The following is a 25454-nucleotide window of genomic DNA, read 5'->3' as shown; positions in this document are numbered from 1 at the left end:
ACTCCTCTGGGCACCACTGGAGAGACTCTTTGCATTTTGCAGTCATTCATTAGCTTTGATGTGTTGCTGGGCTTTTAGAGTTTTAAGTGGGAGATTTGGAGGGTGACACAGAAAAGTAGTCTGGTGGGTTTTTTTTTTTTTTTTTTTGCATAAGTGAAAAAGTGAGAGTAACTCTGGAGCTTGGTGAGGATTAAAAGAGTAAGAGAAATGAAAGAAGCTCAGGGAAAGAGCAGGACTAAAGGATATTGGCAACAGGAGACCATCTGAACCTTTCTCTAAATACGAGTCATATATGTGAGGCTATGTGTGTGTGCAAATTAGGGAGCTTGTGTTGAGAGCCTGACCCTGCTTTGAAAAGTTCTGTGGTTTTGAGGAGGTTACTTTACCTGTGAATCTTAATTCTTCACATGCAAATTGGAATAATGCCTACCCTGCCCACCTCCAGGAGGTAATGGATATATGTGAAAAGTGGAAAATGCCCTGCCTCGGTAGTTGTTATTAAATTAATGAGAACACTCAGCAGTGCTCTGGGTTATCTGAAGTCCCTGTGTTATATGTGAATCTAGGCTCAGCTCCCTTGAACAAAAAAAAAAAAAGAAGTCAGTGTTTTGAACCTGAATTCCTGAATTATTTCTGGTATGAATGTTGTAGAGTTTATTCCTATCTTTTAGATGTCTTTTAGGATCCATTAGTCTATTAGATGTCTAGTACTATCTGAATAGTGGATTAAGAATTTTATGTTAAAGCTTAACAAATTTTATTTGTTAAGCTCAAGGTATTTTCAGGGAAAGCTGATTTGGGAGAGGTTTCCCTTTGATAAATCTACTTCCTGGGTCCTCTTTCTGCATATGCTCTGGGTAGTCCAGGGCATGTTCCTTTAGGCCTTTTATATTATTTTTCTAACAAAACAACAACCCCCCCCCTATATATCTGTGGCAGAAATTCTGTACTATAACTAATGGGGACAGTATATTTGAGTAGGGTGAATCCAGAAGCTCATGATTTTGGTAGGATTTTGTGCAAGTGGTTAAAAAAGAAAAAAAAACAAAAAGAACTTTATTAGTATCCATACCCTAGGAATAAATGGTTTTGGATGTTAGCAAACTTAAACCAGTGGGCTTTCTTCCACATAACCTGAAAACAAGGACCTGTTTCCTTGCAAGCATTCCATACTGTCCTGTCCCTGATTGATGTAAAGATAAAAATTGGTGATGGTGAATGTTGTGGTTATGGAGAGGTCAGTTCAGACAAAGCCAGTGGCAGCTGATGCTGGTCACCATGCCATAGATGCAAGCTTCTGATTTGTACTTTAATTGGACCAAGATTTAGACCTATAACATGGGTGATATAGGGCTTCCAGAACATCATCCAAGTTGACAGAAATGACTGTAGAAATGCACAGCCACAGCAATGGAGGAATGCTGTTGTATTACTGAGTGGGAGCAAAACAGGATAAAAAATATTGAAAATAGGAGAGTTTGAAAGGGAAATTGCACCATAGGTAGCTCATCTTGGTAACAGGAGCACGAGGAATAAATGGAAGAGACTGAAGCAACTTTAAGAGCAAATAAGAATAATTTATTGGTGATAGGGGAAAGTGGGAAAAGCAAATGGATTTATTTGCTTGCTAGTCTCAAGGGAGGATGTTGACAGATGCCTGGAACCAACTTAAATTTCCCTAGGGAAGAAAAACTACTACTAAAAAAAAATGAAGATTGCTTTAGAGCAGGTGATCCAAAAATGAGTGCAGTTGATGAGAACACAAGTTCATGATCAGTTGGGACCTGCTGATTTAATTTTAACAATGGAGTGGCCACATGGAGCAATTGTCTGGAGCATTATGCTATAGTTGAAGAGTAGAAATTTGCTTCATTGTGTCTGATTGGCCTGAAAATAAAATAGAAATAGAGAAATATTGAGTCTTAAAATTAGAAAAGATTGGCTGGGCCCGGTGGCACATGCCTGTAATCCAAGCAGCTGGGGGGGCTGAGGCAGGAAGATCGCAATTTCAAAGCCAACCTCAGCAAAAGTGAGGTGCTAAGCAACTCAGTGAGACCCTGTCTCTAAATAAAGTACAAAATAGGGCTGGGGATATGGCTCAGTGATTGAGTGCCCCTGAGTTCAATTCCTAATACAAAAAAAAAAAAAATTTAGAAACGATCTCTGTAATAATTTTGTATATGAAGAGATTGAAACCCTACCAAAGCAGACAAGTGATTTGCCCAAGATGTGAGAGCCAGATTGGCAGAGGTGTGGAAATAGATAAAACCCAAGAGCAAAATGGGCTGCTCACATCAGCTTGAAGTTTCCTTTTACATTGAACTCCAAAAAATTCTCAGGTTCAACATTAATCATGGCCATTATTTCAGTGAATTAGAAGTAAATTAAGAATTGATGTAAAGGAAGGTCCTATTAGGAACAAAACTGATAAAGGGAGAGGACAAAGTAAAACCCAGGGAGATTTGTATAAGACTTAATTTGGTAATGTGAAGAATTTTGCAGAAGAGGCAGAAATATAATAGAGAAGAAGAGACTAGGAATAGTTATTATCTTCATTATTGTTATGAAGTGATTATATGGCATTTCATCTTCTAAACCTTTTCAAACTTTAATTAAGTGTCAAATGCAGTTAAGATCTACATTGCCCATGTACTCTAGGAAAGTAGAACATTAAGGTTTGGTGAGAAATTGAGAAAATATATTAGAACTCTCCTATTATGAAACATTGCTTGAAGTTGCTGTGTTTGGAAACAACCTTCACCTTGGACATTAATTAAAAATCAAAAGCCTTGTTACTATGTACTTCCTACTCTTGCTGTTCACTCTCTGTACTTGTTTGATGGGGAAATATATGAAGTGGGATGCATGTAGATTATCATTTGGATTAGAGAGTACAAGAAAGAAACATTTCTTGGTTTTTTTGTGGCTCATTGTTACAACATTTGAAATAATCAGATCTGTAATATAAATGACAATCAACTCTTTGCCCCCTTGATCATTTCATAATTATGATGTAAAAGCATTTTGATTTTTTAAAAAGTTTCTATGTCAATATAAAGTTTTCAGTTTTTTATGCTTTATAATGTTTAAATCTTTATATCAAAATTGTAATATAGCAGAAAAGGAGGGGAACAAAAAGAAAAGAAAATACTTGTGTACCTACACTTAAGAATAAATGAGACTTAAAAGTAAGAATCATTAGAGGAGATATGCTTTTTCATTTAAAGATTTCTTTATTACTCATGCATAAACAAAATAGATAGCTTCTGTCTTGTAAGTACTGTGTGCTACAATAGTCTTGCTTTTAAAGGCTAAGATTTTTTTTTTTTTCTTTCCAAGTAGCACCTGTGTTTTCTGGAGCAGTTCAGCAATAGAAGAAATGACACTTTCATTCTTGTAATGAGGCACCATTAACCAGAGGCTTTTTGTAAGGGTGTAATTTCAAACTTCATTACAGACTGAGGCTGCCGTACCACCATTACTCAGGAAAATGTGCTTCTGTTGTGACTCTCCAAAGGACCTTACATTTTTAATGCATCTTGTTAGAATATTTATGAAACAGGATCACCAATAGAGGGCATCTGTCTTTAAAGCATGTGGGTCACAAGGATATTAACTGACAGGGAGTCACTGCCCTCACTTGAGACTTTTCAATTAGAAAAACAGAAGTTAAAGGGACAAGCTGTCATCCAAAGTTTATTCTGATTCAGTCCTTATTATAGCAAGGAAAAAGGAAGTATGTATGTGTCTGGAATTTTATTTTTTTTTCACCATTATCCAAGTATAAAAGTCACCTGCAAAATTCACAATGGATGAGAATGAGCTCACAATAATTGTGCTTCTTTGAAAAGTCTGTACTCTGGGGAAAGTTTGTGTTTGCCTAAGTCATGCCTCAGTCTTGCTTTAGTAGGTTTAACCTCTCAAAAATATGTAAAGATCCCGACTTCCTGATAAAAAAACATTTCACATTGTAAAATTTAATTCTGCCATTGAGCTGTGCAGCAATTTCATTCAGAATGGAAGCCACTGGCTAATAGACTCCAGGGATAGGAGCAAGAGACCTGGATTTGTGTCTAATCCTCAGCCCAGAATTTGAGGTATGGGTTCCTGTGGGAGGGAAGGTTCCAACTTACCAGCTTGACACCTTCCCTTCTCTCTTCCTGAGCCTGATCCCTCAGCTCCGGAAGTGTTCAGGGCTGCTTATACCAGCTGGCCTGGCAGGAACTGTCATGTGATCCATGGAAGGCTTGTAAATGTAGGTTCTGGCATGAAGTATGTATGTATACAGGTACACAAGTACCTGTATGGCATTGTCAAATGGGAATGTTTGTTTCAAAGTATGATTAGTGATTATGACCACAGCAGTGTACCTTCTCATGTTTTTCTTCAGATATTTCTGATGTTAATATCCATAGCAGTATATGTCCAATTTTAATTTCCTCTGTACCTGCCATGAGAAGAAGGAACTATGTTCTTAAATTTCTGAAAAGTACCATGACTGTGTCCTGTTAATCTTCAAATAATAGCCTATTAGCAATGAAAACTTTGGAGAGGAAATGTACACACTTCAAAGCCTTGGATAATTTTTTACTTAATACAGTTCCCCTTTAATCTAGAGATTTTAAATTGTTTCTTCCTCATAAGGTGCTGTTCTTTTCAACTTGAATTTGCTTTATGTGATCTCCATTTAAATTCTATGTGGAATGAATATTTGCCACCATTTGCTGATTTACACTTAGAAGCAAAGCCAGTTATGCAGCCCATAGTCTAAGTGCCAGAACAGAGGAACCAAGAGCCATCTGTTCAGACAGAAAGGACTCAAACTTGCCTGCGCTTCCTGCTTGGTCTCCTGCAGTTGTGCTCTTGCAGTTTCAGTACCAGGTTGGGATCCTGACAGTTCCCAGCTGTTCTCCACAATGGGGAGGTGCTCACTCAGGGCAGCTTCCTGCTGAGCTTACATAAATTAAAAGTTAAATGCTCACATAACAGGTGTTTGATATTTGCTGGGAATAGTCACAGCTTCACAGCATCATTGCCATGCATTCCAGACAGCATCCACACGTTAATGAAGCACTTACTTCAATTAAGTACTTGTTTCTTTCTTCTCCCTCCTCCAATACCCCACCTCATTATTACTAAGACTTGATATATTGATATCCAAAAGCGGCTGCAGACTGAGTGTGGCCCATGGATAGGGTTAGAGTCAGACAATGCCTTGAAATTCAGACTTGTTTGTCAATATGTGAACATTGGAAATGTTCACCATAGAAATTCAGTTTTGTGGATTATCTTTTTTAAAAGTAGAGGATTTGCTAACACTATTCTGTGATCTCACATGGCGACGGCCTGTGCCCCACAGAACCCTTCCCTATTTTTCTTTCCCTGCCTGGTCCCTGGCCACATCAGGTGTACACCCTTCATTGCCTATTCCACAAGAGAGCAGCTGCATCAGAGTAGTGTATGCACACATGTGCAGCCGCTGGTGCCTTATGCCAGCCAGCATGTTTGACTTCACACTTCTAGTTTGCTATCTTAAAAAGGGCATTATACCTTCCACCTATTGTCCTCGATAACATGGATGATTAACGTGAATTTTTAAAAGCATTGCAAGATAAGATTATTCATTGCTATTTAAGTAGCATATTTGAAAAATGATTTTGTGCCTGTAATCCCAGCAACAGCAGAGGCTGGGGTAGGAGGATTGCAAGTTCAAGGCCAGTCTCAGCAACTTAGTGAGGCCTCAACAACTGAGTGAGACCCTGTCTCAAAATTATAAAAATAAAAAAGGCTAGGGATGTGGTTCAGTGGTTAAGCTTTTCTAAGGTTCAATTCCTGGTATCAAAAAAAAAAAAAAAAAAGATTGTGTTTCACATTGGCACTCTATGCTACACCATTCTTTGTTTAGTCAGAATTTAAATGTGTTTTGAATGAGTTTTTATTTGATACATCTTTTCTTAGAAAATTTAAAGTCAAAGAAGCCTGGAAAAAATTAACATATTTATATATTTATTTATGTCTCTGTGTATATATTTGTACATATGTACACACACACACTTATCTACTTTAGAATATGTTAATCCTGTTAATACTTTCTTAGCTTTCAGTGGTTATAATAAAATTTCTGTTGTTTAAGTGAAAAGCAAGTTTAGGATGAACGGAGAAACAAGGCACCATGTATGGGTGTTAACTTTAGATGAATGATTTTTCTTTTCAGAATAAGGCAGGAGAACGATATGGTTGATTCAGCGCCTCAGTGGGAAGCCGTGTTAAGGAGACAAAAGGAAAAAAACCAAGCAGACCCCAACAACAGGCGATCCAGACACAGATCTCGCTCGTATGTTGGCTCTTTTTATACCTTGATTCAAAAACACTGAGCTTCAAGTAGCAGGCAGATGCCCGAGGCTTTTAATGTGGTGTAGCCCAGCCACAATTCCCTGTGCTTATTTGTCAAATTTACCTTTATTTGTGACTTTCATTAAATCTATTTGAAGCTATAGAAGATGGAACACAGCCAAAACAAAATGTCATAGAAACTCAAGGCTATCAAAACTATATTTCTGTTTTGTTTGTGCTGTTTTTAAACAAATGCATATATCCAGCTGGATAAATAGAAATAGTCTCCTTTGTTCTGAAGCCTGGCCTTGGTGAAGTACCTGCTGCTTCTCTCAATTTGAGTCTGCAGAATTGTCTGAAGTCTTGCTCCAGACCGAACCAGATGTGAATGTCTTCCCATCAAATTACCATTTGTGAGCAGTAGTCAGCGATTCATTACACTCCTGTGTTGGGGTTTGTGCACTCCTGTTGCTAGGCAATGCCATGTGTGAGCACAATTACCCCTTAGTGGTGAGATTGTCAGTCCCTCAAATTAATTTTCTTCAAGCTGATAAAGTTTATGTGTGTTTGTGTGCAGTGTGTGTATGTGTGTGTGTGTGTGTGTGTGTGTGTGTGTGTATCTATGCATCAAGATTTAGACCGCCCATTTCCCAAAGCATATCTTTTTCAAGTGAGCTGGGGCTACCTATAGATCCCTTCGGTCTTGGATGGTTTGTATGGTGTCATCTACACGTGGGAGGAAGGATTAATGTCTGAGGTAAGGCAGTGGAAAGATGTTGAGAAGTTGATACAGAAAAAAAAAAAATCTGGGTAGGTATGTGGGAGCTTTGAGGGAGACAGGTCAGAGTGTGCCTGAGGACAGCTGTGAGCTCTAGGTCAGGTTAGCAGGCCACGAGAGGACATGAAGGGACACTTCTAGTCTGAGTGACTAGTCTTAGATGCTGATGTTTTGATTAAAACTTAACCCAGAGTGTTTTTTGTTTTTTGTTTTTAAGTTGGTAGTACATCACAATCAAAGATTCTGTTCTTTTGTAACAGAAAACCTTTTAGGTTTAGTTGTCACTGAGCAGTATACACATTATATATTTATTCATTGCTTTATGTTTTTGTTTGGAAACCTAATTAAACTGTCGTTCTTAAAGCAGAAGTCAGAAGTTCCTTTGTCATTTTTAAAAACCATTATTTATTTCTAGGGTTCTTTATATATTCTAGATATAAGTCCTTTTTCAGGTATGTGTATGGTGAATACTTTTTCCCAGCCTGTCATTTGTCTTATGGTCTGAACATTCTTTTTGATGACCAGACATTTTAAATTTGTTATGTTGTTTATAGTTAATTTTTTGCCTACCCCAATATTACAAAGAATCTTTCATATGTTTTTCTTTTTGCTTCATGGATTTTGTTTTTATATTTAGGTCTGTGGTCCATCCAGGATTAATTGTTGCATATGTATTAAGTAGAGATTGAGACATACATCCAGTTATTTCAGTACCATTTGTAGCAAAGACTATTGTCATTGAAATGCCTTAGAGCTTGTGTCTAAAATAAATTACTATATGTAGGTCAATTTTACTTCATTGATCTATTTATTTGTTGCTAAATGACCATCCTGTCTTGGTTACTATAATTTTATACTAAAACTTGAATAAACAGTGTAAATTCTCCAACTTTGTTCTTTTTCTTTTTCCCAAGATTGTTTTACCTTTGCTTTTTATGTAAATTTTTGAGTCAGCTTTTCAGTTTTTACTACTCACCCAAAAAAGACTGTAGGCTTTAAATTAGGATTATATTTGTAGATCAATTTTGACAAAATTAATATCTTCCCTACCCATTTATCTGTCTTTAACTTCTTTCAGTAACATTTTACAATTTTAATCGTTGCTATATTTATAGTATTTTTGTTAAGATTAATCATAAATATTTAATATTTTAATGATATTGACTTGTATATTCTTAAAAGTTGTCTTAATTATTTGCCAGTCTATTGAAAAACATGATTGTAAAAAAAAATACATATAGTATCTTGCTCTCCTAGAGCTTTTTAAAATTCTCTTATTAATTCTGGAAGCTTGCCCCTTTTGGGGCAATTTCTTGGAAATTTCTATAGACACAATCATATTGTTTATAAATTCAGGCAGTTTTCCTTTATTTCTAATCCTCTTGCCTTCTTTTTCAATTTCTTCCCTTATTGTGCTGGCTAGCTCCTCCAGTACAGTGTTGAATCCCATGCTGAGCAGGAGTGGGAAGAAACTAGATATTGTTGGCTTGTTCTTTCTAGGGGGAGGCATTAGACACATCACATTAAGTGTGATGCTAGCTCTGAGACTGAGGAAGATCCCTTCTGTCCCTAGGTGCTAAGAGTTATTGAAGAGTTTTCATTGTGAATGATTTTTGAAGTGTGTTATGTGCTTTTTCTGCATCTCTTGAGATGATTGTTATATGGGTTTTTCTTCTTTATTTTTTTTTTAGTGTAGGAATTGTATTGATTCAGTTTTGAATGACATATTCCAAGGTTCAGTCCCTTGTAGTCATGATATAGTATCCTTTTAGTACATTGCTAGATTCCATTGGATATTATTTTGTTAAGATTTCTCTATGTTTTTGAGAAATATTGGCACATAATTTTTTTTGTAATACCTTTGAGTTTTTGGTAGCAGAGTTATAGTGGATATGCAAAATGGCTTGGGAAGTCTTCCTTCTTTGTTTTCTGAAAGTAAACAAATTGAAATCAGCATTATTTACATTTTAAATACTTGATACAATTTACCAGTGGAATTCTCTCTGCCCGGGATTTCTTTGTGGGAAGTTTTGAATTGCAGACTCAAGTTCTTTAACACATGTGGTGCCATTCGTATTTTCTACTTGTTATTAGGTCTCTATAATTTGCGTTCTTAAAAGAGTTCACATAACCACATATAGTCCTTCTCAAAGTCTGTGTCTCTATTGACTGCTCTTGTTTGTTTGTTTCTTTTCCTAGAGTATGGTTATAATTCCCTGACTCATGTCTAGTAATTTTTTATTATATGCTGGAAATTTTAGAAGGCACATTGTAGGAGGTCTGGATTATGTAGTCTTCTTTTAAACAGGGTCAAATTTTGTTGTCAGGCAGTTCAATTTCTGTCCCATTCTCTTGATATTATCAAACTTGTTTAATACGTCATAAAATGGGGCTTTTGTCATCAGCCTGAGATGTTTGTTCTCTACTTTAGGTTTGGTCTCTGCTCCCACAGCCTGGCCTTTCTAGGGTCTTAGTTGAATGCACACAGTCCTCAGCATGGGTTCTGCACTGTGACAGCAGGACTTCACCCTGCCTGGTGCTTCTGTTTGCACTTAGCCTTTCATCAGCTGTGCTATGTTAGGTCTCTTGGGGTCTCACTAGCGTATGTGGAGACTGTGTTTCGTGACCAGACCCCATCAATGTTTTAAGAAAAATCCTCATACAAACTTCTAGTCTCTAGAGCTGCCTTTTTTTTTTCTTTCATCCTGCACTTGAGTTTCAGCCTGGTCAACAGCTTCAGTCTCTGATCTCTGCCACCTCAGCAGTGTGAGACTGAGACTGTTGCTTCCTGAGTTGCACACTGAAATTGAAATTTCATTGAAATTTTACCTCTATGATCAAATTATCAGATCATATAGAGGATTTTCTCAGAACAGTGCAGCTGTATGAAACAGACCCATTAAGAGTTAGGTGTGTATCTTTCTGAAATTTATAAGCAAACTATAAAAAGATCTAGCAAATATTTGAGATGATTGTATGGCTGAGCTTGATTAATTAACTTGATAACTTATATGGCCAAAGTACAGATAAGATAGAAAAAAAATGTTTCACTCAGAAGTTGCTCTGATCCGGTAAAAGCAGATTGACAAAGAGTAAACAAGCAAAAAGGCCAATTAGAGTTTGCAGTCATCCAGGTGAGAAATGATCATAGCCCAGAAAAGATGATGGTGATGGAAATAGAGACCAGTGGATTTTGAAAGTAGAGCTCGCATATTTGTAGTATGAGAGGAATTATGGATGTTGTTTAGTTTTTGAGCTGATCAACTGAGTGGGTGACCATGCCGTTTTACTGAGAAACCAAGGAATGGGCTGAGGATATGAAAGCCAAACTTTCTGTTTTGTTAGGTTTGAGTTGCTAAACAGGCAGTCAAATGGAAACTCTCTGCAAGATGACAAATTACTTTATATAGGACAAACTGGGCTGTCTTTTATTTGCGTTAAAAGCATTGAACTGAAATATAAGGATCTTGTCTGGTAAATCATTAAGTACAGTGCCACTTAATATATTTTCTAGCTACATTGCTATGACATTCATGTTTACTATCATTAGAAACAAGTCGGTCTCAGTGAAAGCACATTCAACCTGAGCAAGCTTTTACTCATTGCGATATGGGGAAAAGCACTGAAGCTCAAACAATAGTTTTGAAAGGTTCGACTTGTGTGCACAAGTAGGCACGGGCTCCCTCTGGTGGTGATACTGTCTTACTGTTGTCCTTGAAAAGTAATTGATAATGTGGAAGATGGGTTTGTCAGGGCGAACCAGTGTTCTCAGTTAAAAACAAAACAGAAGTTTGGTATAGTTGTTCAAGATTTAATGTGAAGTTTCTGGAAGGGATTCCTGAGCAGTCTTTAAAAGCTAGGTTGCTAGGCTCCAAGGCTTCCCAATATTTCTTTAATTTGGAGAGGAATTGAGGGAGAAGAGTAAGCTATCTCCTAACTTGGTTATTCTGACCACGCAGAAATAAGATGAAAAATTACCAAGAAATTTGTCAAATACTTTGAATTCTGTAACTAAAGATAATTTTGTGAATCTAACTATTTTCAATTTTAAATTTCCTATTTGAGCTATGATCAGTGTAAAGATCACAAAAGTAATACAAGTCAAATGTTGCTATATGTACTATTTTAAAATACAATATGGCATACAAATGTAGTATAGTATATACTATCATGTAATAATATATAGTATGTACTATTGTATAATGTTTCTTGGATAACTGGAGAATTTGGAGGTTATATGAAAAGACTATATGTAATAATGGAGTTTAAATCCTTTATAAATTTATAAAATGTTCTTGTTTTGGGCTTTTGAGAGAAGGGAATTGATTTGTAAATAAGGTTTCAGTCAAACTAATTTCTCTGATTAATTTGAAGTGGAATATTTGTATGAGGTGTAGATGAAGGATGCTTTTGGAAAATATTGGACTGAATGTTTATTTTTTATATATGTCTTATCTTTGGACAACTCAGTAGTCTATTTCCTGAGGGCCTTCTTTGGAGAATTTAAGTAAAACGTCTGCATAATGAAAAGTCTTTTAATTTATGAAAAACGACTGCTAATATTTCACAGCTTTCTAAATCCACAAAATGATGAGTTGCAGACAGAACATGAATTCATCCTAAATTATTGATTAAATGAGTGCAGATGTAAGCATAAAATAATATCTTCTTCATTAACATGTAGCTGATGTTCATATTTTTTTTCAATCATAGGAGCTCTAACAGCCAGAAAATTATTATTATTTTCTTTTAAAGCTTTGAACCTTTCTTTTTGTCTTTAGTTGTTTGAAAATACTGGATATTTCAGTGCTCAGTTTAGTTAAAAATATGATCTTATGGTGCTCTAGGACTTAAAGACTAAATTCCTGAATCTTTTAGGAACAATATTTATGGCTAGAAGGACTGATGATCTCATTCAGGTTAAGATAACATTTCTGCTAAGTCTTCTGAGATAGGAATGAAAGGCATTTCCTAAGGAATTACAATAGTAATAGTTTTTAAAAAAATACTTAGAAACTACCTTTTTTCCTGATAATTAATATAAGAAATTATCTTGACTTAAAATATCAGAAAAGACAGGAAATAATAAATAAGAAAATTAGTTGGGTATGGTGACATATCTACAATCCCTGCACTTAAGAAGCTGAGGCAGCAGGGTCATATGAGCCTGGGAGTTTTGAGACCAGACAGGGCAATAGCATGAGACTCTGTATCAAAAAAAAGAAAAGAAAAATAAGACACCGCTGTAATCCCAATACTCAGAAATATCCACTGTTACCAGGATTTTATATATTATTCATACTTAGGATTTCTCATCACTGGGCCTGATAGGGTGGTCCTGGGGTGTATGACCTCCTTGCCCATTATTTTTCTCATTTTCCCTCCAATCTTCTTAACAGCATTCAGCTTTAATCTTATGCCATCAAATTATACCACTTGCCACTCCTCCTTATTGTTGTCATCAACTATGCCCTGGCACTTTCCTTATTCTTGTAACATTTCGTTCCTGCCTATCATTCTCTGCAGTACTATTTCAGTAGTCACCTAATGGATCTTTATAAATAACTTTGTCTCTCAGTTTCACTACCTAATCTTAGCCACTTCTTAGGTCATACCCTTGACTAGTGGTTTTTAGTTGGGGGAAGCATTGCTCCTCACAGGACAATGTCTAGAGTCATTTTTGGTTGTCACACTGGGGAGGTGTTATTAGCATCTAGTGGGTAGAGGCCATAGGTGCCACTAATCATCTTTGAGTGCCCAGACCCTTACAACAAAGAATTCTTACCCAAAATGTCAATAATGCAGAGGGGAAGGAACCCTCCTATAATGTGCAGATAGCTAATACTGTCCTCACTATTGTACCTTTCTGAAATATGAATGATTATCAGCAAAATCAGCTTCTTATCCTAAATATTATGCAATACTCCAGACTCTTGAGTAACTTTCTATGAGAATCAGATGCTGGTATAGTTAGAACTGAATGGAAAAATAACTTGGTGCCTTTTTACCACCTTCTCAGAGATTGGCATTTACTGGTTTAGCTTAGAACCTGGTGAATCAAACCAACCTAATGTAGGAAGGCAGATTCCATTCAGGAGATTCTTCCAAAGAAGTAGTTTTTAGAAGTGTGTGTGTGTGTGTGTGTGTGTGTGTGTGTGTGTGTGTGTGTGTTTTACGTATACAATTTTATTCTTATAACAAGCAAAATCTACATTTAATAATACCGTTCTTGTTCTGAGACTAAGTCTTCATCCCATTCCCTTAACTCCTTTTTGTTTTGACTCCTTTTGAATTGATTCCTAGGTCTTCATTGACACGTTGTTCTCCCCCAAAGACAAAACTACTTCTTTAATTCAGCGACTAGAAAATAGCTTATCATATTCTGTAGGCTCAGAAAGTTCTGCAGGAACTCCTCAGTCATACCCTTATTGTTGAAAGTATTGATGATATCATATGTTGAAACAATAGTAGAGCCCCCGAAATGCTGATACAGATGATCAACATAAAATTCCACAGATCAGAGTACATCAGTGGCTTTGCTTAACTCTTGTCCTTTCAATTGTTAACGTTTGGGAACTTTCTATGGACCTATTAACTAGACCTCTTGTTCTGATGAGGGGACTGATGAAAGTTTATCATTTTCTCAATAGGAAAAAAATCATTCTGTGACAAGAATTTGGGTGATAATAGATTTTTAGTATTCACAGCTACAGTAGGAGTTAATAGTTCAAACTAGGAAGAACAGGAACACATGGACATTGATTTTAGATTTCTCATTCTGTGACATTAAAGACTATGGTATAATTTCTACTTAAGTAGTTCTTGAGGAAGGGATTTGTGGATTGACAGTTAAGGATAGAAAAGAACATATAAAGAATGGCCACATGGCCGGGTGCAGTAGCACACACCGCAATCCCAGTGGCTCAGGAGGTTGAGGCAGGAGGATCTCAGGTTCAAACCCAGCCTCAGCAACTCAGTGAGGCCACATGATTGGAAGCCAACAGATAGCTTTAGCTTTTGTGGACCTAGGTTTTGGTTGGTGCAGAAATGTTATACCAGATGTCACATGAAAGATGGATTATCTGTATATAGTCTGCCATCTGGGATGTCCCACCAGTTGCTTTTCCCTTGTGGTTATTGGCTTGTATTAAGTAATCACAGATCATGTTGGGACTCTCACCTAGTAATAGTAGTTGGATGAGTTTTTCTTTTGCCTTTACTTAGCAATAGCTAGCATGATCAGAAACCAAAGTCCCTGAATCATTATTGATTGTACAGTCACCACTGGAGGATACGTGGATTTAGCCCTGCAGTTCTAACCTCATCAAGTAAATTAAACTCTGGTTATGGGTGGTTTTTATGTGATTTTTTTCCCCCTTCAGTGGCACCATGAGATGAATTAACTGGTGTTTTTGTACTGACCATTGCTGTAGCCCTCCTTGCTCAGTCTTTGTTTGGTCTCAGCTGGCAAATAAGACCTTCACAGTCTGAAAACTATTAAAGTTAGCTATTAGATTGCAGATGAAGCATATTTTCAGAGGTGAGCATTGTTTTCTTCATTTATAGGAGAAGCCCTGATATTCAAGCAAAAGAGGAATTATGGAAGCATATACAGTGAGTATTGAGTTTTCCTCATTGTTTTTAAAACCCGGGAAGTTTGTTGTTGTTGTTGTTTTAATCCATGTAGTTTGAATATAGTTACAAGAAAGACTGTTGTAACAAAGAGGCAGCCTCCATCTGAGGCCTGGCAACTAGTCTTATCAGCATGATATGGTACAGGCAGCCCTATCACCTCCTCTCCTGGGGTCACTTAGCTTACCTGTAAATGGACTCAGGCCAATAGTTTACAAATGAATACCAAGGGGAAAAAATCCAGAAATAAATAGATCCCTACCACAGGGGAGGGAAGCAGAATTGTCATAGGAAGTGAGAGACAGTTGAAAAGTGTGGATGTGGTAAAACTGAAAGAAGGCAAAAGAGCTCCAGAAGAGGTTTCCTCCCGTATTACCTTGGGCACATTCTCACATTTTCATCTTTGCTCCCAGCTTATATCAGTCTTATTAACACTGCATTTTGTGACAAAATTTGAAAGGGAAAACTCATTTGCTGATTGTGAAAGAGAATAGTGTGTATATGAGCATGGCCACATTTATTTTCTTGCTTATTTCCCTCTAGAAAGGAACTCGTGGATCCCTCTGGAATGTCAGAAGAGCAATTGAAAGAGATCCCATACACTAAAATAGAGTATGTCTTTGAAAATCTTTTCATAAAAGTTTTATTTGTGCTTCTATTCATTCTTACCCTTTATTTGTGTTCCATAGAGTGCTTTAATTTGTCTGTATATTTTAACTAAAGTTAAAAGTGAATATAGGAAGAGAGGTAGAAAAAGGTGTATCTTACTTCTGCACTCTAGTCAATATCCTGTTAGAAGCCCCTTTTGTATGTGGTAAGTGCAAGGGGCTTTTGATGATTAATGTCTGTTTTAGAATAAATTCTTGCTGGGCACAGTGGTGCATGCCTGTAATCCCAGCAACTTGGGAGGCTAAGGCAGGAGGATTGTGAGTTCAAAGCCAGTCCCTCAGCAGATTAGCGACGCACAAAGCAATTCAGTGAGACCCTGTCTTTAATAAAATATTAAAAAGTACTGGGGATATGGCTCAGTGATTCAGCACCCCTGGGTTCCATCTCCAGTACCTGCCCCAATATATATATTTCTGAAGTATTTATTTATTGGTAACATAGTTTGCATTTATCCACTATTTTACCATCAAGAGAATTATGTTTACCACAAAACTGTCATGTAAGACCAAGATGGTCCCTGTCATAGAGCTAGCACATTCAGCTGGATAGTCTTCATGAAAGCCTGATAGGTACCCCTGGTTGCTCATCGGTGTGGCTACAGCATACCTTTTACTGTGTTTCCTGCCTTGCTATAATTGGTTCAGAGAAAGTGGGAGCCTTCTTCCTTGCTTTATTTCTCTTCTGCAACACAGGCTTCTTTCCCACTTAGAAGAATTGCTGATTGGTGGCCTCCAGCCTACCCTAACTTGTTTTTATGCCAAAGATTGAATTTTAGATATAATTGAATTAAGATATAATTGACAAAAATTATAGATACTTATGGTATATGATGTGATATTTTAATGTCTACATTGTAAAATCATTAAATCAAGCTAATTAACATATCTACCACCTGACATCATGTTTTTGTGGTCAACCACATTTAATATTAACAACTTTCAAGTGAAGATTAAATTCTTTTTTATTTATTTAATTTTTGGTACTAGGGATTGATTCCAGGGGCACTTTACACCTGGGCTACATCCCCAGTCCTTATTTATTTTTTATTTCAAGACAGGGTCATGCTAAGCTGCTTAGGGCCTCACTAAGTTACTGAGGCTGGCCTCAAACTCGCAATCCTCCTGCTTCAGCTTCCCAAGTCATTAGGATTACAGGTGTGTGCCAACATGCCTGGCTGGAAATCAAACTCTTAATGACAGTCAAGTTAGTAATTATGATAATGATCAACTTTTTCTGATAGTAGTTCCATTTGTCTGCAGTGTAGATTTTTCTTCCATACTACTGGAAAGCATTCAACTGTAAGGAGTAATTTCATTGAAAGTTTGGTGGCAAATATATACACATATGTATACACACACATATATATACACAGCCTTTATATACATGTATATATATATTTGTATATATTATGTACACATACCTTTGAATTCATACAAAGGTATGTGTACATAATAAAAGAGCTCCATATTCATGTATGGTCAAGGAAGCATTTTCCTATTGTTAACAGGTGAAATTTAAGTCACTCATGCTTTTAGAGTCCAGAAGAGACAAATTTTATTTTTTTGCACCAAGGATTAAATTTAGGGGCACTCACCACTGAGACACATCTCCAGCCCTATTTTGGGTTTTATTTAGAGACAGGGCCTCACTGAGTTGCTTAGTGCCTCGTTTTTGCTAAGGCTGGCTTTGAACTCATGATCCTCCTGCCTCAGCCTCCCGAGTCACTGGGATTATAGGCATGTACTACCATGCCTGGCTGAGACAAATTATTTGAATAATCTGTCTGATGGTAATTTTTTTCTTTATTTTTTTAGTTTCAAAATTAAAGGAAAATTCCAAATTATCCTGTTTTGACTTTTGCCATATTTGTTTGTTTTTTGTGTATGGGTGTGTGTGTATATATTTTTATTTGTTTGTTTGTGTATTTCTTGTTCAGGACTCAGGGTGACCCAGTCCGCATCAGGCATTCTCATTCACCACGAAGCTACCGCCAGTATCGAAGGTCCCAGTGTTCAGATGGAGAGCGATCTGTTCTCTCAGAAATGAAGTAAGTAGGTAGCCTGGGGATGTCACCTGCCTGGTGGCTCTGGAAAAGCAGAGTCTGGTAAAGCTCTCTGCAGTGATGGAAATGTCCTATATCTACACCATCACCCTCTTTCAAGTTAAGTTCTGATTCTAGGTGCTATTCATTCATTAATTCTGAAACTCATCTCTGCAGTTCAAAAACAGATCTTGTACCACCACTTCCAGTGACTCGTTCTTCAGATGCTCAGGGTTCTGGTGGCTCTACAGTTCATCAGGTTAGTAATAATAAAGTTCTAAGTGTTGTACTGATGGCCATTTTGAGAAGCATTTTGTGCTTTGGGGAGTTCCTTCAGATGAATCATTAACTTCCTTTTTGAGATTCTATTCAAATAGGAGAAGGAATGAGGAGGCAGCGCTCAAGACCAAGACACAGCCTGATTAAGTTAGGAATAAGAGGTAGAGGATAGTATGAGGTTTAAAATGTTCTGAACCTTGTGACCATGCCAAGTATTTTGAAGACTGAAAGATCATTTGATTAGATTAAAGAAAAAATAGCATCACTAATTAAAAAAAAAAAAGTCTTTTTAGGTATTTTTTGAGCCAGAGAAACAAAGAGTAGGTGATAGATTAACAGGTGGGGTGACAGATGTTCAATTGTCAAACAGAAGAATTAGTCCTAGTTTAGGTCTGTCCTCCCTATTAGAGAGAATGAGTTTCATGCTGGAAATGTTTTACAAATGTGTTTAAAAGGGAATTCAAGGACACAGTAGAGCACCTTGTTGTTTTAAGAAAATTAACAATCAGTGGAGGTATACAGATGTATCAGGGAAACACTGTAGCAAGTGTATTTCTATAGTGTTTGAGATCATCTCTCATGGTCTACTTTTTAGCAAAATGGGAAAAATGTGGGCTGAATAAGATATTTGGATATATAGTTGGGTAAACAATCACTCCAAAACCAAAGTTAATGTTTATGAAGGATCAGTGTCAGCCTATTTTTACAATTCTGGGGTTTTCATTCTTGTTTGGATGGTGGATTCCTTAGAAGAGCCAATTATAAATATTGTCTCTCTCCTCATCAAAAATGTGTGAAAATGCATACATCACGGACCACCTGTTAAGCCTGATCCCAGTGGTATCCATGATGTTCTACCTTTCATTTGCCCTGTTTCTTTCTTTCTTGGTGCTGGGGACCAATCCCAGGGCCTTGTGCATGCAAGGCAAGCGCTTTACCAACTGACCTATGTCCCCAGTCCTTGCCCTGTTTCTTTCTTATCAATAATTCAAACAAGGATGAAATAAGTCTGTGCTAATTTTGCTTAGATTCCCTAGTAACAGATTCTGAGATGGAGATTTACAGCAGGAAGTTTATTGAAAAGTATCCTTAGGATTAACACTTGTTGGGGAGTGAAAGAAAAGAGATTTGAGAGGAAAGAGTTGTGTGATATAGTCCCAATTAAGGCAGTAGTTGATTCTGTGGGAAGCTCCAGAGATGGCCCTTTATCCTACCTTGTAATACTACACACTCACCATTTGGCAGTTATCTGATAAGGAGTGCTTCTGGGAGAGACACAATCTTAAGTGACAAGGCTCTTTTCAGCAGAGGGTAGTTCCTGGGAAGCAGCTCAGTTTTGAGCCTTAAGTAGTTAACCCTCCTGGCAGCTGGAGGAATGAAAGTCTTTGTCTGGAATGGAGATTTAGCAGTAAACACAGCTTCTGCTCTAATCTGCTTACTGTTTGATTAGTTAAATCTGGGAGAGCTAATAAATTGTCAAAACAGATAATTTGTTTCAAGTTGAAAGTACTTTTTCAAAGTTACACTCATAACTGATAGTTTGGGCTTTGCCTTTGGAAAGCTCAAACCTCTTAGGATTATTATGATGATTATCAATAAGCACTAATAGATTTCAGAGGTTTTTTTTTTTTTTTGCCTTATATTTAAGTTGGTTTCAACAAGAACAGGAATTTTATTCTACTGAAGTTTTACTTTTCTAACTACTATAGATCCTCAACTTAATTACCATCAATGAGGAATTTCAAGAAACACAAATTGTACACAATAAATGTTGAAAAGGTAGCTCTTTGTTGCAAACAATTACTCAGGTGCATCTTCTGATCATTGGCTCTGATTGTGAGCCTGACTCTGGGATGCATTTGATTTAAAATTCAACAACTAGGTAATGAGCATTTCTAAAGCTTGACATGCACTGGTCTGAGCAATCATCAAAGTATGGCCAATTGACCAAATTTAGTCTGCTGCCTGTTTTTGTACAACCCAGAAGGTAATAACAGTGTTAAAAAAATAATATGCAAAAGAATATAGTCCACAATCTGGCCCTTTACCAAAAAAATGTTTGCTTATCCTGGCCTACTTAAAAGTAAACAGGCAAAATAATTTAAATAGTAAGCATTCTAAAGAAATAAAGATCTAGGGGCTGGAGTTGTGGCTCAACAGTAGAGCGCTTGCCTTGCAAGTGTGAGACCCTGGGTTTGATCCTCAGCACCACGTAAAAATAAATAAATAAAATAAAGGTATTGTGTCCAACTACAACTAAAATTTTATATATATATATATATATATATATATGAATGAGAGAGAGAGAGAAAGGTCTAATAGTCAATAGAGTCAATCTCACTTTAGATAGTGCCATTTAAAGTCGATATCTAGCAGGAGAGGAGCCAGCCATGTGGGTGGGTGGAAGGCTGGGGCAAGTAGGGGGAAGAGCATGGGAGAAATGCTGAAACTGGAAAGAGCCTGGTTATATGAGGAGCTAAGACCAGTGTGGCCTGAGCATAATGAATGAGGGTAAATAACAGAGGACCCTTAGAATTCAGGGGAAAAGAGTTTGGATTTTATGCCTTTCTAAGTGCCAAAAAGGAAGCCATTAATCTGGCTACCATGTAGGAAAGGGACTGGAGTGACCAGTAGAAACAGGAAAGTTGTGTTTCCTAAGCTCCTCTGTAGTGCCAGAGTTCTGACAGTGTCCTGGTCTATACCCCACCTGGTCTTTTAATGCACAAGCAATAATGGAGTGGATTAGGTAGGGACTCAATTCAATGCTAAACAAACTTACAAGGTAGTATTTCAGATCACTTCCTAGCTGTTGTACTAGTGGTTCTTCTGCTGAAGTCCTTTCTTCTCTTACATGCATTCTACTACAGCCTCTAGCTATCTAGAAATCTTCTATTTTAGATTCATAATTGTTATTCTTAGCAGAATTATTCTATCAGTCCTTCTTACAAATGAAGGCAGTCATAGGAATAAATGAAAGATAACTACTTCCTAAAGGATGATTTTTAATGTATTTTTTTTTTTTTAGTTGTAAATGGACACAATATCTTTATTTTTAATGTGGTGCTGAGGATTGAACCCAATGTCTCACATGTATGAGGCAAGAGCTCTACCACTGAACTATAGACCCAGCCCTGGATGATTTGTTTTTTAAGTCCAAATGACTCAAAATAGGAATATGGATAGTGTCACCCATATGTGTGATATACTTTCGTGGAAGAAAAAAATGCTTCCCAGTCTGATCTATAGACCATTTGGATCATTGGTAAGGGCAGGAAGGTTGAGGGAAGTAGTTTGAGGTACTGTTAGTGGCATTCTCAGGGCTTCATCCAGTTGTGGATTGTGTACAAAATTCAATTCTAGAAGTTTTGGGTATAGTGCCCAGGCTCTGGTAACTCAGCCAGCCTTTTTCTCTATGATGAAGCAAGCGCTCACATCACAAACTCTGATAAGTGAGGGGTCCCTTAAGTCATTGTGCTGTGCATATTGTTTCATTCAGTGACTTCTGAAAACAATTTATAATTATGGAAGACTTTAAGTTACTTCAAGCTGTATTTTCATCTCTCTGCCCTGCTTGGAAAAGTGGGAAGATTGAGTCTGGTTTAGGAATTATTCATAAAAAAATGACTTATTTGGGTGAATTATGCCTAAATTTCATGAATAAAATTCACCATGTACATAATTGTCAAGACTGACAAGATTACACACATTTTAAATATTTGAGGGAGTATTTGTCAAACAGCTTTTGGTATTATGAACCTGAGTAATAACCTGATGTGGTTTTAAAAATAATTGATTTGGCTGTATTTTCTTCTGACCGTATTTTTTCAAATTTTCTTTTAGAGAAGAAATGGGTCTAAAGACAGCCTGATTGAAGACAAATCTCAGACATCTACAAGCAATCTAACTGGAAAGCACACAGCAAAAACAATAAAAACTATTCAAGCTGCTCGCCTCAAGATAGAGACATGATCCTGGTGAAGGGCCAGGAATTGGAGTGGGAGGGGTGTTGTGTGCCATTGGTACTTTGAAACTGTGAATTTATTCAAACCTTGCAAGTGTTTCTTCAGCACAAGACCCTTTTAAGGGTCAACTACAGCATACCTATGCTGAAGGGCCTTTTAACTGGAAGGATGGTCTTGTAAAAACTCCAATTTTCCTTTCTGAAACAGGGTAACAAACTATCCAGCTCTATCTTATGTCTGGTCCACCACCAGATGCTTCAACTTGGAATCCTGGCCTGCAGCTGGCTTGCTGTGCAATAGTATACCAAGTGGGAGGAAAACATTATTCCCAGCTCTTGGTGGTTTTCAGCTTGTGCTGGGGTGCACAAGGACTAAGACATCACTTTCAAACTGCAATTTTTACTGATATAAAGTTCTTTGTAATATTGTATTTTGTGGCATTAAGTTCCACTGTTTATTTACAAATGTTGTAAAAAGCTTTGTTTTTAAGTGCTGCTTTTAATTTCATAAGTGCCCTAGTTGTGTTTTTCTGGAAAAAAAAATGAGAAAAAGGTTTTAAGTGTGAATTTCAGTTGTCATTCCACCTTACTTGCCTCTTTCCTTAGTGATCTTTTCAACCTATGGGGAAAATACAAATACTCATCTTCCACCCTTTCTACCTGTACTTTGAATGCCATCTCTCCTCAGGATCCTTGTCTCTGCTTTCTGTATATTCTTTTCTTTATCTTTGCCACCTGGGTTTAAACATGACTACAACCTAACAGTTCAATTTTTTTGTGACCACAAATCTCTCAAACTACAATTTTTCTTCTCTATTCTTGGCTAAATTCTTTGAAGATGATCTTCATCTTCAGTCAGTGCCCTCACTCAAGTCATCAAATGCCTATTTAAAACAATATGGATGCTTCTCCCACCACTCCAATGAATCTTCTGTCACCAAACTTTTATTCTTAAAACATGCTCTTCCTTCTGATGTAATGCAATCCTCTTTTGCTTCTACCATTCTGACCACACTTTACAGTCCTATACTCTACCTTTCTTTTCAAACCTCAGATTTAGAGGACCTTTCTCTACTCAGGTTTCATTTATTTCCATGGCCTCAAGAATCCTGTAGCTTATCCTCCAGTGTTTTGCTAAGAGGCCAGTTGGATTTTTCAAAGGCTTCAACTAGCTAAGCACTGGCCCACAACCTAGACTTAGGGCCATTGTCACAGTGTAAGCCTAACTCATTATGGACCTCTATATTATCAAATCCTGTTTATTTTGCCCTTTTTAATACAGTGGTCCAAATCAGTCATCTCTTGCCTGGACAACTGTAGTGGCATGTAATTGGGCCACTTGCTCTGCACTGTTATCTTACTGGATTTTCTTTTCTTGCTTTAATAAAACACAAGCCTTACATGATCTAGTCTATTTACTACCTCTTTAACCTCATTTTGTAACATGCCTAGCTCCTGTAATAGCCATCTCACAAGCCTCATTGAACATTCAACTCTCGTTTAAACGAGAGTACTGAGAAGGGAAAGCAGCCAAAACTGTCATATGAAGCAGACCCACATTATCTAAGGTCTCTGCACATGTCATTTGTCCATATTCACCTTGGAAAAACGGCATCTACCTTTAGTCAACTTTGCTTTCTCAGGTTTCCCAGATGTGGTCAAATCTCACTGTGGTATTCATCTCACAAAGGAAGATAAAGGGTCCCAGCAGGTGGAACTGTTTTGCTTATCATTGTGTTCCCAGATCCTAATACATTACTTTTAAATAAAATTCTGAATGCCTGAACACACTATTTGCTCTTTCCTATTAAGTAAAGGAAGAATCATTACCCAGTGTCTTAAATTCAAGAAAACCATAGTAGTTTGAGTTCATGGGAAGAAAAGTATTTATTTTTCTTCGGCCGTTGCCAGAAGCTATCATAAGACCACCAGTGGCCATGATAGCACTGATTATTGTTTTTTAATATTAAAAAAATTGTCAATAGAAATTTATTTTATTTACTTATATGCTGTGTTAAGAATCAAACCCAAACATGCCAGGTACATGTGCTACTGCTGAGCCACAGACCCAATTATTTCAATACTCCTCAGACTCCTGGAAATTTTTTAAATGATCAAGCAACTTTTGAAGACCAAACTTCCAAAATCCATACCAAGGATGTCCTGAAATAAAAGAAAATACTCAATTTGAAAAGTACATATTTACACATTACATTTTAATATATTAATAAAGAACTTAGTAATAATAAATCCTCAGTATTAAAAGTCATATCATTTCTGGATTTTATGCTTGAGATCTGTCAAGTTTTTTTTACATTTACTAGAAAGAAACAAATCTAATGATATCCAGAAGTAGAATACTATGTTTTTACTTTTTCTCTTCAATATTGCCTACTCAAGAAAAAGATAAAATCTCCACAACTTCTACTTTGATATCATCCTACCTTAAGTCACCTTTGTGCTCAAGTGTTCAGAGGTCAGTAGTCCGCTTCAGGCATCCATTATTCACCTGAACAAAAATTAGTTGAAACAGGTTACAAGAAACATACTGAACACTGTTCGACTTAAAGATGTATATACAAATTAATGTAAATGCAAACTGTCACTTATGCAGTTCCTACACCAAAAATATAAAATTTAAGGGCAGGAAAAGGCTGCAAAGTATTTATTTGTGCCTTTTTTGACACCACATTCACTAGTTTACAAAAGTGAACGGGCAACACAAAGGCTCCGTGAAAACAAAAAGTTCGGTTCTACCACGGCAGAGGCTGCTGACTGGCTGAGATGAAGTGATTACTGCTTGAAAAGAATACAACTAATCCTACCCGTTAATGAAAATTGAAACAAAACTTTATAAACGGTGGGTTACAATTCTTATCCCGAGTAAGCTGGTCAATTTGCTTACAAGAAAACTTACCTACAAAGTTGGTGATACTCATTCAGTTTCGGCCAACCTCCGCGCCAGAGTACACGTGTAGTGATCTGCATTTCAAAGGGCACTTGACCCACTTCACAGTGGGCTCGGGCAGGCACAAAGCCATTTACATCGTGGGGCCTTCCCGGGTCACGCAAAAGAATTTGAACTTACGCCCAAGGCTCCCTGGCGTACAATCGGCGATCAATAAAAGCAAATCTAGTTAATGTCCCATTTCCCGGGAAGGGAATACAGGCCCAAGTCGGCCTCAGGCCCTCAAGAGGATCCTCGGAGGATGTGGTCCATAAGGTTAGGCCGCTGCCGTGCGTATTTGAGTCCCGGACCCTTAATCGTGGCCCGGCCATCGCAGGCGCTTCATCAGGCTCAGGGCGGTCGCCCTTGCTCCTCCGAAGCCCGGCGCTCGGGCGCGGGAAGCCGCGTGGCCCGCCAATAGCCATGCCGGGACCCCAAGCACACTACAGACCGCGAGAAGAATAGGAAGAAAAAGGCAGAATGGGCCTCCCACAATGCTTTTCAACGACTGGAAGGGTCCACTGTGCTAGAGGCGCGGGGAGAACGGACTGTACCATAGGCTGCCGTACTCTCGTGTGCCGCCGTGTGGCAGGAGGGAAAAGCGCTCAGTGAGGGGCTGTGGGACTGGTTTCCTAAGGAAAGAGGAGAGGAGGGAAAGGTCCGGTTTGAGGATGGGTGACCAGTGTTTTCGGTAGGGAAGGAGGTTTTATCAAAGGTGGATATCCTACCATCCCTCCTCCCAGGGTTGAGAACGTATGGTCAGTACCGAGCAGCGGACATAACCCAAAGAACTTGGGACCCAGAGTTTTGTCCG

The 25454-nt window shown here is 37.6% G+C and overlaps 1 protein-coding gene, 1 long non-coding RNA gene and 1 other non-coding gene across 4 annotated transcripts in view; 1 reads left to right on the top strand and 2 right to left on the bottom strand.

Annotated features, from left to right (window-relative positions):
* Positions 1-23206, top strand: part of Epb41l4a (erythrocyte membrane protein band 4.1 like 4A) — a 222632-nt gene extending 199426 nt beyond the window's left edge. The window contains exons 18-23 of one of the 2 annotated variants that reach the window (XM_026401242.2): positions 6215-6334; positions 14678-14725; positions 15287-15355; positions 17349-17459; positions 17631-17712; positions 21573-23206. In XM_026401242.2, coding sequence (XP_026257027.2) covers positions 6215-6334; positions 14678-14725; positions 15287-15355; positions 17349-17459; positions 17631-17712; positions 21573-21701 — 559 coding nt within the window. In that variant the 3' untranslated portion in view covers positions 21702-23206. The remainder of the gene's footprint in view (positions 1-6214; positions 6335-14677; positions 14726-15286; positions 15356-17348; positions 17460-17630; positions 17713-21572) is intronic. The other variant, XM_077800666.1, reaches the window with a different exon arrangement.
* A 300-nt stretch (positions 23207-23506) lies between these two features.
* On the bottom strand, positions 23507-25089 carry LOC113191485 (uncharacterized). Its single transcript, XR_003301887.2, has 3 exons — positions 24611-25089; positions 24138-24202; positions 23507-23856 (listed from the first exon to the last, which is right to left on the bottom strand). It is a non-coding gene; the product is annotated as an uncharacterized LOC113191485 (long non-coding RNA).
* Positions 24291-24423, bottom strand: LOC113191519 (small nucleolar RNA SNORA13). Its single transcript, XR_003301894.1, has one exon. It is a non-coding gene; the product is annotated as a small nucleolar RNA SNORA13 (small nucleolar RNA).
* Positions 25090-25454: the final 365 nt, after the last annotated feature.

Source organism: Urocitellus parryii, chromosome 1 (assembly GCF_045843805.1).
Source record: "Urocitellus parryii isolate mUroPar1 chromosome 1, mUroPar1.hap1, whole genome shotgun sequence".
Taxonomy (NCBI): Eukaryota; Metazoa; Chordata; class Mammalia; order Rodentia; family Sciuridae; genus Urocitellus; species Urocitellus parryii.
This window is presented reverse-complemented; position numbering and strand designations above follow the sequence as displayed.